Raw genomic sequence first — 12,925 nt, forward strand, 5'->3', positions numbered from 1 at the left:
AATCAATCGGGCACTTCTGGAAACACCCAGAGGGTCTTCAGAGAGACATTTATATTCAGCGTTTAGTCTAAAACATCTTTTCCCAAATCTGCCAACAACTGCCAGTATATTACCACTTGCCACCTGTTCTTTGGAGATTGCTTTTGCATCATTACAAGCGAAGAAATCAATACCAGACCATTGATTTGGGGAAAAAGACAAGATTGCATGGCAATAATACATAAAGTTGGTCAAGCCCGGCTTCTCAATTGTTTAGAAAGATCGGATAGCTCACCGCCCCTTTCTAAGAGAGGCACTTGCCCTGCATTGGGGATCTTGTAGCAGTAAAGGCCCACCCACCATAGTTAAGACACTGTAATCCCAAGTGAGATAACAGCTCTTGAGGGCCACACAGAATCTCAAAATGCTGCTTTAGATTTAACAGTAATACATGAACTCGAACCCAGGCCCTCTGTGCTGTCTGCCTCTCCGTTTATTTTAAAAAGAGAGTGGTGGCACATGGGCTCACCCCGCCAGTCAGTGCCTCCAGACAGTCACAGGGTGTGGGTGCTGTAGCCACACAGAGCAGCTAGCTGAAGGTCTGGCCGAACATAAATTCTGTCCTGAGAGACAGGTAAGGCCAATTGTTTACCTTACCCATTAATTTACTAGGATACCATCTGTCTTTCCAAGCCAAATTAACATGTAAAAGTCATTTAGATATGTTAATTGGTTTTGAACCAGTGAATAGAATCAGTACAAAGAGGCAGACATTACCTTAAGTCTACAGAGAGCTTTACACTTTCACAACCCTTCCTCTTGCAATATCTCACTTGATTCTATTGCAGTCCTATAAAGTAGATGGATTATCACTGTAAACAACTCAAAGAGGAGGAGACACCCAACGTGGTTACTCTCTTAAAGTAGCCTAGGGAAGTTCACGGGCAGTGACAGAAATGGGCAGGTATTAGGGACACCCAACGCTTTGCTCTGGTATCTTCATTTTGTTGCCCTGTGTTAGTTACAGCATGGGCACTGACAAATCTACAAAGTACAGCCAGGATCTGAAGCCAACTCTTTGGGTCTCCCCAGTCCATGCTGTATTTATTACACTGATGGGACCTACAGCCTGATGTCGCGGTGCCTATAACTGGGTGAGAAGTCTCCATGTCAAGAGTTCTGGTCGTCTGAAGCACTGGGTTGTCTCGAACGAGTGGGACAGATGCAGGACACAAGGGCTGAAGGGCAGGCGGCCGAGTCAGGGATACCTGTGTTTAAATGCCCACTTCGCTGTGTGACCCTAAGCAGCTTAGCACAGCCCTCTGCGCTTCATTCCCCTCATCTGTCCAGTGGGGAAAAAGATCTTCACCCCAGGGAGCTATGTGAAGATTCAACTACACAAGGTAAAGCTGTTCCCGGCACATCAACAAACATAGGTTTCTCCTGGAGGCAAATGACTTAATGAGCACGGGTAGACAAGGGTCTCTAACTGGTGGAGAATCAAGACAAAAACTTGGAGTGCAAGATTCACCGCAGCCCTCGAGTTTGTAGGTGGCCCTGTCGACAGTCTCAGCCAAGGGATTACCTACTTAAGAAGCCTTCTCTCGCTCCCAGAGTCTGGGCTGTGGTCCTGCCAAGCCCCAGAGCAATTACCGTTTCCCTCTACCTTCGCACACAGGACAGGGCGTAACTCTGTCTCTGTTTTCTCCTCTAAAGAATGATTAAGCCCCTTGACTATTACAGCGTTCACTGTGGAGCAGTAACCAGATCTGGCTGTGGAGGAGAGAAGAATGGACTCATCCCAGTCACGGCGGGTGGGTTAAGAGCAAGACGAGATTTACAAAATGTCCTACCTTGACCGCGTAGTTACTCAGCGGATCCTTCGCATAGGAGGCGGTGTAGTAAACAGCATCGCCTGCCTCGCAGCACGGCTTGTCGCTGGTTAGCCGGAAGTCTGACCAGCTGTCCACCCCAAAACGGAGCTGGTCTTTCTGGCCAGCCATGAAGAGGTCTTCACACTGAGTGGCCAGCTTCTTCAAGGCGTCCGTGTGAAGGCTGCGGATTTTGCCCACCACTTCCTCCCGATTCTCCAGTCCTCGATAAAGTGCTTGTCTCTGTGGCTTCTGGATGCCTCGGCCCTGTCTAGAGGAGGGACCCCGTCGGCTGGACAGGGACTCCGTGCTGTTGGAAAACCGGTCCTTAATACTGAGAGCGGTCAAGCTGGAGACGCTGTTTGCGGCCGAGGGGACGGGTCTCTCCCTGTGCAGAGGTCTCTCCAAGGAGTCACAAGACTCGATGTCCAGCCCCTTGAGTTCATAGCTGACGGAGGAGCCAGCACTGCTGGCATCCCAGTTGGGGTCGATATCATAGGTGGGGTTAGCCAGGACACAAAGGCTGCTCTCCATGGATTTCTGGAGTTCCTTGGAGATTGGCTCTGTGTTGGCTCTGATGATCATCTTCTTTGGCAGTGGGGGTGGTGTAGGGTGGGAAACATTAGGGGCTTCTTGGTCTGCTTTTCCCCCAAAGGCGATGGCATCGTCCAGAGCGCCCTTGGGCTGCCGGGGGTGCTTGGGAGGTATCATGGCTGCTCTGGACTGCCCTGCATTGTTTCAAAAGAAAGAAAAGAGAATAATTAAGTTTGCAATCTCATTTCATAATTGAAACTGGAGCAAGGAGGAGAGAGGGAGCCGGGGGCATGTGAGAATTGGTCAGTACTTTAATTCAAAATAGGAAAGTAACAATGGAAAAAAAATACCTATAAACATCGAAAGTAAGTCCAAGACTTGGGGGAGCAGCCTACATGAACACTGCCTCAGTGTTTCTCTGCCACAGGAGTAGAGCATGAGTTTGGGCTTGTTAGGTAGGAAGTCAGATATGAGCTTGTGTGTGTGTGACAAAGGCCTAAGGAGACATCTGGGTCCAGCATCCACATCTCAAAGTCATCCTGATAACCTTCCAGGGGCACCCAGTATCTGCATCCTGCCCTGCCCCCTCCTACCCGGTAACCTGCCAGGTGGGGGTCCCTGCCCCTTCTGCCTGATAACCTTCCAGGGGCACCCAGTATCTGCACTTCAAATGTCCTGCCCCTTCTACCCGATAACCAACCTTCCTCTACCTGATAACCATCCTTCCTCTAACTGATAACCATTCTTCCTCTAACTGGGGGCGACGCCAGCCAGGCTTCCTCCTGTGTGATAACTTCAGGGGGAAACTCAGAAAGGAATTTTCGTATTTATATCCAAAAAGTCCTTTGTTCCAGGAGGAGCACAGGTGGGGAGGCAAGACCCAACCCCTTAAAACCCCCCCGGCCTCAACCGGACTGCGCGCACAGCCCTCTGCCTCTCTGCTGACCCGCCTGCCTGGCCTGGCCAGGTGTGTTCTCTCCACTCAACCATGTAACCTCGTTCTCCCCCAGTCTGAGCGACTGGGCGCTCTCAGGTTCTGTCTGGAGAGGTGCCCGTCTGTTCTTATGGATGTCCCTGCCCTAATAAACCTTGCTATTTGGTTTCCACTTACTCTCTGTCTCACGCCTGAATTCTTTCTTGTTTGAAGACAAGAAGAACCCTTGCTTCTGCGGTAACAGGCTCAGGTTAAAAAGATCCAGATTCTCTAGCCCCTCCCCTGGTTCCACTGTGTTCACCACATCAGAATACCATGGGATGAGGGATGGTCAAATACACTTACAGTGAGACACAGAGAGGGAACAGCACTTACGGATAAAGAAAACAGGAGCATTATCAAATATGGAATTAAGACTAGCAATGGGACCAGCAGACAGGGCCCAGGGAGATCCTGGATTTTAAACTCTGCTCCAAAGTGACATTGTTCTGTGATCCTGAGGCTAGAGAGAGGACCTGAGGTCCGACAGCCCAGCCAACCTCTGTGCTAGTGGGGACTTCTGGCATAAGAGCACCCCCCAGCCCACTGTGAGCAGCCCCAGCTGGCAGCCCCACGCTGTGACAACCCAGTCTACACCATGAAAGCTCCTCTCTGCACTGCCCAAACCCCGCTTCCACGTACCACCAAGCCTGCCCCTTGCACACAAATTCCGCCAAGCTGCCCATTCAGAACCAGTGCCAGCTGGAGATACCCAGCATGGCTGCAGACTCTGTCCTTGCGATGACCTTCAGGTCATTGTTAGAATTACCATGGCCAGCTCTCTCACTCCCATCATGCACCTGATGCCTTCGATATTTCTGAAATGGGTGATGATCAAGCCCCTCCCCAAACTCCATCTCATTTCAATGCTCAATGAGGCCCCACCCCAGACATCGCCCCCTATGCCTCCCAACAGTATAGAAGGACAGCCCAAAGCTTCTTCGGTTTTTGTTCACCCTCTTGTGCACACGCACCCACATTTGAGTCTTAAGTGTGTGCTTCTCCTTTGCTTCAGACGGGTCCTGCTTTCCCTTCCTACACAGCTCTACGCTCCACCGTGGGCTCTCTCACAGGTGGAGAAAGAGCCTGGGATAAGCACAGCCAGGGGCCCCGCCGCCCACAGCAGTCCTGTTTGACTTTAGGGGTGGACACACTGTGATTTGAGAGATGCGACTTTCAAACATCTCTTGCAAGCCATGGTATGGAACTGCTTATCTCTGTTGAGTGTCCAGCATTTACACCCAGAAGAAGAGGAAACTCACGTGTGTGTGTGTGTGTGTGTGTGTGTGTTTGAGACACCTTCAGGGTTACCGTATAACGGGGAGAGATTATGATTTCTAGAGACACACATGTACTAAACTTCCATAAAGGCTATTAAGATTGGTCACATCATTAAAATGAGGCTTCCACTCAAGATCTCAGCATTCGAGACTGATGCTGCTGCGGGTTCAATTCTGTTCCCAAAAAGGCAACGTTGAAGTTCTCGCCCCTGATGTCTCTGTAGATGTACTCAAGCTAAGAGGTCGTCAGAGCAGGCTCCAACCCACTATGTACGCAGAATCCACCAGGTGAAGGCAGAGACACACAGGGAGGGCACTAAGACCCAGGCAGGGACAGCAGCGACGCAGCTGCAAGGCAAGGGGCTGCCATCAGACGCGAGGGCGGGCAGGAAGGACCCCTCCCCATCCGTGTCTCCTGTGACGGCCAGGCGGGAGCTCTGCTGCTTCACCCACCGCGACAGCCCTGGGACTGGACACTTGCTCCTCCTGAGGTCGCACAGAGGACGGCACTGCACGGCTCTGCGGATGGTTATCAATACGGGCTCATTTATTCATTTATTCTTTACTGATGTAGACGTCTCAGGTCCTGGTCTCTTAGTCTCCCTACCTGAACCTTTCTTTGCCCTGCAAGTCAACTTCTTACGAAAGTCTGACTCACTGGATTGAGGGAGAGGTGCGTTAGGCTCAGCTGGCCCCAGAGGGTCCCAGATTACAGGACCCAAGAGTCCACTTGTCTCCTCTCTAGATAATATCTTGATGGTGGGCCTGTCTCGAGGGACTTTTTTAGAGGCACCCACGCCCTGAGTAAACAATGTAACAGCCACTACACAGGGCACCCAGACAGGCTGGAGCCCAATCTGCCATCAGCAAAATTCTCAAAAGAACACAACGGCCATGCTATTGCTGACCCATCAAGGGAAGGGCGCGAGCCCTATAAGCCAGCCGAGACCTGCACGCAGGCTGAAGGCACACCTCTGAACCCCAGCTTCGGTCTGGAAGATTCCTACTACCCTTGTGGAATCCGGCAAGTCAGTGACGGCTGCCTGTGCTCCTTCCTCCAGGCTTTGCAAAAATACATACGGACTTCGTTTCGCCACTCTGGTGTCAGAGACTGGCTTGTTGTCCACCGGGTGAGTGGGCTCAGGTTTTGGGGTTTGCAACAAATCAAGCCTTTGTTGTAATGCCAAGGGCAAGTGCCAATATAGACTGTGATTGTAATAAAAATAATAATAGTATATCCCAGCTCTCGTGTATACAATTGTCTTCAAGAACATATAAGTTTTTTTAATCTTTTTTTTTTTTTTTTTTGGACAGGTAGAGTTAGACAGTGAGAGAGACAGACAGAGAGAAAGGTCTTCCTTTTCCATTGGTTCACCCCCCAATGGCCGCTCCTGCTGTCATGCCGATCCGAAGCCAGGAGCCAGGTGCTTCCTCCCGGTCTCCCATGCGGGTGCAGGGCCCAAGGACTTGGGCCATCCTCCACTGCCCTCCTGGGACACAGCAGAGAGCTGGACTGGAAGAGGAGCAACCGGGACTAGAACCCGAGGTGCCGGCACTGCAAGTGGAGGATTTGCCTAGTGAGTCACAGTGCCGGCAAACATGTAAGAATTTATATATTATACTATGACAATTTACATGGCAAACCCAAAATTTCCTTTCTCCACCAATTGCAAGTGGCAATATTTTTGCAAGGAATATTAATATAAACAAACAAAAATATACACACATGAGAAAGAATATGAGAAACCCAGCTCCAAGGACTATTGTTAGATTGTGTTTTTTTTTTTTTTTTATTTTTTTGCCAGGCAGAGTTGGACAGTGAGAGAGAGAGAGACACAGAGAGAGTTATAGACAGTGTGAGAGAGAGAGAGACAGAGAGAAAGGTCTTTCTTTCGTTGGTTCACTCCCTTAATGGCCGCAATGGCTGCCATGGCTGGCGCTGAGCTGATCCGAAGCCAGGAGCCAGGTGCTTCTCCTGGTCTCCCATGGGGTGCAGGGCCCAAGCACTTGGGCCATCCTCCACTGCACTCTTGGGCCTCAGCAGAAAGCTGGACTGGAAGAGGAGCAACCGGGACTAGTACCTGGCACCCCAACCAGGACTAGAACCTGGGGTGCCGGCACCGCAGGCAGAGGATTAACCAAGTGAGCCACGGTGCCGGCCTAGATTTACTGTTGTAACCTCTGTGTACCAAAACCAGGATCTGTATGTGACAGATACTCAATAAATATTTCTTGAATGACTAAAAGAAGGAATATTTAGGGCTTAAAGGGAAAAAGCAGTAAAATCAGATACCTACAATAAGGAAAGAAATTAGTCAGCAATTTTAAAACTTTTTACACACACACACACACACACACACACACACAACCCAGGACCAGACAGCTTTTCAAATTAGTTCTATCAAATGTTTTAAGAAGTATTAATATCAATTCTTTAAAACTCTTCTAAAAAACAGAAGAGCAAGAGGGAACACATTCAACTCAAAATCTTTGTTACCTAGATACCAAAGCCAGATGAAGCCACCACAAGGAAACCAGGGACTAACATGTCTCAAGAGTACCAATGCAACAGTCCTCACAATACTACAACCTGAATCCAGCAATACACAAAAAGGATTCCACACCACGACAAGGTGGGATTTATCCTCAGAATGCAAGGTTGGTTATCATCTTAAAAATCAATCCATGTAATAGGCTGTGCTGACAAAATAGAGGAGAAAAAACCCTCAGGTGATCACCTCAGTAGACGCCCAAAGAGCAGCCGATGAAACCCAACGCTTTCTCACGCTAACGATAACGAGGCTCAACAAACGAGGGACAGGAGGGAGCATCTCCAGCCCGATAAACGGCAGCTACATAAAACCAAGCGCCAACACCACACTTCTTCCTGAGAGAATGGGCGATCCCTCCTTTGGGAGGGTGAACCATCCCACGTGGAATATACTCCAAGGAGGTTATTCAGGGAAACTGCAGAGCTTTTCAGATGGGGGAATGGTTCTGGAACGCTGGCATTTTGCAAAAAGAAATGTACGTCTATCCACAGTAACAAGGGACTGGGCACAGGCCTTCCTATCTGCAAAGGCAGGCTCTTCCCTCAGAAGTAGAGACTGGGCGGTCTGGACCAGACCCACACAGATGATGGTGAGTCGCCGTTACCCGAGACTTGAACCGCATGGCAAGACAGCTCTCGGGGCATATGTGTTTCTGCGTGATGTTAGGTGTGTGCTAATGACACTCCTGTGACTTCAACACCCTGGGCTGTGGGCTTCTCCTCGGCGCATTAATCAGTCCTTCCGCCTCTTCTCCTGCTACTCTGCGTAAGGTTATTCCAGCAAACCCGCAGGATGCCGAGGGGAGATTTCTGTTCAACACCTACGCTTCTAATAGGAACAAGATGAATATTTTTGCTCTTGCCATTTCTAGTCTACAATGTGCTGGACAATTAGGGAAGAAAAAGAAATAAATCATCTAGGTTGGAGAGGAGGAAGTAAAGTTATCTCTATTCACAGATGACATAATTTTGTATTTTGAGAGGCCTAAGGAATCCACAAACAAATTAGAACTAATACTGTAGTTAAGCAAGGCTGCAGGATACAAGAACAATATACAAAAATCAACTGTATTTCCATATACTAGCAATGAATCAAAAAATGAAATTAATAAAACAAGTACATTTACAATATCATCAAAAATAATGAAATATTTAGGAATGAATTGGACAAACCGGCACCCACATGGGATGACGGTACTGCAGGTAGAGGTTTAGCCTATTACTCCACAGCGCTGGCCCCTAGAACAGATTTTAAAGCCTAGTTTTGGTCCCAGCTGCTCCTCTTCTAATCCACTATGCTGTGGCCTGGGAAAGCAGCAGAAGATGGCCTAAGTGCTTGGGCCCCTGCACCCACATGGGAGACTTGGAAGAGGCTCCTAGCTCCTGGCTTCGGATTGGCCCAGCTCCAGCCATTGAGGCCATTTGGGGAGTGAACCAGTGGATGGAAGACCTTTCTTTCTGTCTCTCCCTCTAACTCTACCACTCAAATAAATAAATAATTTTTTTTTAAAAAAAGCACCTTGTTTTGCGATGAGGTGAGTTAAGCCACCACTTGTGATGCTGGCGTCCCATATAGGCATGCTGGCGTCCCATATAGGCGTGCTGGTTCAAGTGCTGGCTATTCCACTTCCAGTCCAGCTCCCTGCTAACGCGTCTGTGAAAGCAGCTGAAGATGACCTGAGGACTTGGCCCCTGGCAGCTAAGTGGGAGACTGGATGAAATTCCTGGTTCCTGGCTTTGGTGTGGCTCAGTCTCGGCCACTGCAGTAACCTGGGAGAGAACCAGTGCATGAAAGACCTGTCTCCCCCCACCCCACCCTTGCTCTGCCTTTCAAATTAATTTTTCTTTTTAAGATTTGTTTATTTGAAAGAGTTAGGGAGAGATAGAGAGGGAGAGACACAGAGAGAAAGATCTTCCTTCCACGGGTTCGCTCCCCAGATGGCTGCAAAGGCCAGGGCTGGGCCAAGCCAAAGCTAAGAGCTTCTTCTGGGTATCCCCCGTGGGTAATAGGGGCCCAAGCACTTGGGTCATCCTCCACTGCTTCTCCCAGGCCATTAGCAGGGAGCCAGACAGGAAGTGGAGGAGTTGGCACATGAACTGGTGCCCATATGGGATGCTGAAGTTGCCGGTGGAGGCTTTACCCACTATGGCCACAATACCAGCCCCAAGTCCTTTTTTTTTTTTTTTTTAAAGATTTGAGATTCCAGAAACACATATATGTATACATATATTGAATATAGTTTATTGATTTTTGAAAAGGTTGTGAAGAAAATTCAATGGGGCATGAAGTCTTCCAACAAATGAGATGAGGCATTCACATACAGAAGACGGAAGTTGAAAGTGGAAGCTGTAAAACTCTTAGGAAAAAACATGACTAAATCTTTGCAACCTGGGTTAGGCGATGATTTCTTACATATCACAGCTAAAGTTCAAGAGACAAAAGTAAGAAAAAAGTAGATACACTTTGAAGTCCATAAAATGAAAAACTTTTGTGTTTCACCCAACATAAAGCAGGTTTTTTCCCCGAAAACAGGAAACTCCAGTCCCCCCGAGCTACATAGTAAGGAAATCCCCTCTGCTTTAACACTTAAAAAAAGTAACTGACACAGTCCGATGTTCACCAGCTTTGTTCTATTGTTCTAGTCCCCTGCTCCCACCTTACGAACCTGCTTCTGCCACTGCTTGGTGGGAGCTGAGACCAACCATGTCCATTCATGACGGTGACAAAAGTGATGTTAATGCCCAAAGTTTGGGTCAAACCCTCAAAACTGAGAGGTTGTCCAGGAGAGAGGATGGTTAGAATGAACTGAATTTGGCCTAAAGCTGCCTCTGTTCACACTTTCAAATTGGTTGTAAAGGCCATACCTTCCTGGTGAACTCTGAAGTCACTTGGCGGGTAAACTCTCTAACAAGTAGCCGAGTCTCAGTCAAACACAAGCAGCAGCCATTCAAACAAGCTGCAAATCGGACAGACATGAACTGCAACCAATCGGCTGCCCTTCCCTAACTTCCTTCCTGTGTGTCACTTCCTGCTATCAGGATATAAATATAACCTGCTCCTGTGGTAGAATGGAGCTTTCTGAACCAAGTTGGGTCCAAACTGCTACCCAATTCTAGAACTGAAAAATAAAATCGAGATCTGAAAACCAAATCAAACCAACAACAACAACAAAAAAAGGCATTTTGTGTTTCAAAAGACACTTTCCAGAAAGACTATCCACAGCATGGGAGAAAATATGTTCAAATTATATAAAAGGCTTGTATCCAGAATGAACAGAAATTACAAAAATGGATAAACAACCCAGTTAAACAACGCTAAAAGATTTGCTTAGACATTTTCCCAAAGATATAAAAATGGCCAACCAGCATATGAAAAAAAACGTGCAAAATCATTACTTATTAGGGAAAAGCAAACCACAGTGAGACCCCAATTCCCATCTGATACGCGAGCTGTAAGAAAAACCTCAGAAATGTGCTTGCAGGGATATGGAGAAAGTCAGACGCGCGCACGCTGCCAGTAGGAACCTAAAACGGCTGAGCCACTTTGGAAGAACATTTTGATAGTATCTCAGAAAGTCAGACACAGTTACCGCATGGCCCAGCATTGCCACTCCCAGGGATGTATAGCCAAGAAAAATGAAAACCTGTGTCCACGTAAAACCTCATACACAAATGTTCATGGCGGCATTAGTCATGACAGCGAAAAAGGGGCAACACCAGAAACGCCCGTTACCAGATGGGCAGATAAGCAAGGGGACAGGGCACAATGACTGCTGCTTGAAGTACAGCGTGTGCTGCCCACCAACAGGGCTGCCCCCCGAGGCACGTGTCAGCGGCGACTTTGCTACTGTCTGAGCTCCCCAGAGAGCACTTACGCCAGCGCATGCCATGACATCACCAGGCAACGACATTTTAGGGGCCACCGCTCACTTTGTCACTGACCGGAGTGTTACGTAGTACGTGACTGTCCTGGTGCATGCTACGATATGCATGAACCTTGAATAAATGCCGAGCGAGAGAAGCCAGTCGCAGAGGACCACTTATCGGCCGAGTCCACTTATTTGAAGTGTCCAGAAATATATGAAGCCGTGGAGACTGAGTGCCGATGAGTGCCTATGAGGGGTTGGGGGATGAGGAGGACAGGCAGCCATGGCTAATGGGGTTGTTTGAGGTGATGATCAGAGGGGATGACTGCATTCATTGAGATGCACACTCTCAAAGGGTGAATTTCATGTGTGCCAATTACCTCAGTAAAGCGAGCCAGCAATCCACCCTTGGAAGCCACCACACGTGCAGCCTGCAGTCCCGTCTTCCCGTTCCGCTATGCCCGTGGCAGCACAGGGGAGGCAGGAGCTCAGCAGTTGCCGGACTCCTGCTGTGACAGCGAGGCCTCTTTCCCAGAGCGGCCGCTGCCCTGTTTCCCCTTGGCTGACATGAGAACTCAAACTGTGGTGTCTTTACAGGATGAGACAGGCGTGCTCTGTAACAGGCCCTCATTTTTTCAGCTGCTGACCTGGGCCTTTGGAGATGAAGTGCCACGGAGAAGGTGAGCCCTGTCAATCACCCTAACCTGACAGCCGCGACAGTGTCCGATTAGGGAGGCTTCGAGGCTGGCTTCCTCCCTCCCTCCCTCCCTCCCTTTCTTTCTAACATCAAACTCCATCAAACTCCTGTTCTTAAAATGAAGCCCAAGACCTTCCCGGCCTGGCCCCGCTGCACCTGTCCTTTGTAGTGTTTCCTCTGTCCCAGCAAGCAAGCCGGCACTCCGCGCTACTTCACACTCCCTGATGCTTCGTGTCTTTGCGCACGCTGACCCCTTCCAAGGTAGAGCCTTCCACCCTTCTCATCATCAACCACTCTGTCTGCGGGGAGTGCTTCTCCCCTGACTCCCCCAAACGGACCTGCCTTTCCCTGGGATCTCAGAGACGCTCTCGAAGTGTAGCTCTGTGTGCACTCACGGCTCTCGTCCTGGGGCTGCCTGGGTTCTCACCTGGGCTGCTCGTGCAGGGCATGGACTGTGGAATGCAGTAAGTGAACAAATAGCCGGAAACACCAGCTTCGTCTGGCCCGCTCCCACGCGAGCCCTGGAGGAGGCTGCACTGGCTGACATGCTCCATCCACTTCTCCAAGTTAGATAACCACAGACTGGCATGAGCGGAGACCTGCCACAGTGCTTGCGCCTCGCGATTCCTTGAGGGCTGGCAAGCGAGGCAGGGTCCGTCTCCTCGACGGGCTCTTTGCTGCTAACCAGAGCAGGAGAGGAGGGCCGATCGCATCCCTGCCCACCACCAACAGAACAAGGTCCAAGCTCGTCAGCAACTTGGTCAAGGTCAAGGTCTCTGTCTTTTAGTTGCACTGTTTCTCATTAGCCCTTCCGCCAGCAACCACTCACTTCCTGTTCTAACGTGCTCCGTCATCTCTGCTTTTACGCAGCCTTAGCAAAGGTGTCTGTCCTCGGCCCAGCTGAAACGGCTCTGCGCCACTGACGCCTCCCCTGCTTTCCTGCCCTGCCTCACATGGGGAGCCCGCATTTCTTCCCTTAGCATTTTTGTTTTTTTGACAGGCAGAGTGGGCAGTGAGAGAGAGAGACAGAGAGAAAGGTCTTCCTTTGCCATTGGTTCACCCTCCAATGGCCGCTGTGGCTGGCACACTGCGGCTGGCGCACCGCGCTGATCCGATGGCAGGAGCCAGGTGCTTCTCCTGGTCTCCCATGGGGTGCAGGGCCCAAGTACTTGGG

At 49.5% G+C, this 12,925-nt stretch overlaps 1 protein-coding gene across 11 annotated transcripts in view; it reads right to left on the reverse strand.

Annotated features, from left to right (window-relative positions):
• Positions 1 to 12,925, reverse strand: part of PEAK1 (pseudopodium enriched atypical kinase 1) — a 346,647-nt gene that overhangs the window by 24,488 nt on the left and 309,234 nt on the right. For all 11 annotated transcript variants that reach the window (XM_051834588.3, XM_089310835.1, XM_051834591.3 and 8 more), the window contains one exon: positions 1,833 to 2,578. In XM_051834588.3, coding sequence (XP_051690548.3) covers positions 1,833 to 2,578 — 746 coding nt within the window. The remainder of the gene's footprint in view (positions 1 to 1,832; positions 2,579 to 12,925) is intronic.

The sequence above is a fragment of the Oryctolagus cuniculus genome, chromosome 12 (genome assembly GCF_051225735.1).
Source record: "Oryctolagus cuniculus isolate XC-2025 breed Fujian yellow rabbit chromosome 12, ASM5122573v1, whole genome shotgun sequence".
In the NCBI taxonomy this organism is placed as follows: domain Eukaryota; kingdom Metazoa; phylum Chordata; class Mammalia; order Lagomorpha; family Leporidae; genus Oryctolagus; species Oryctolagus cuniculus.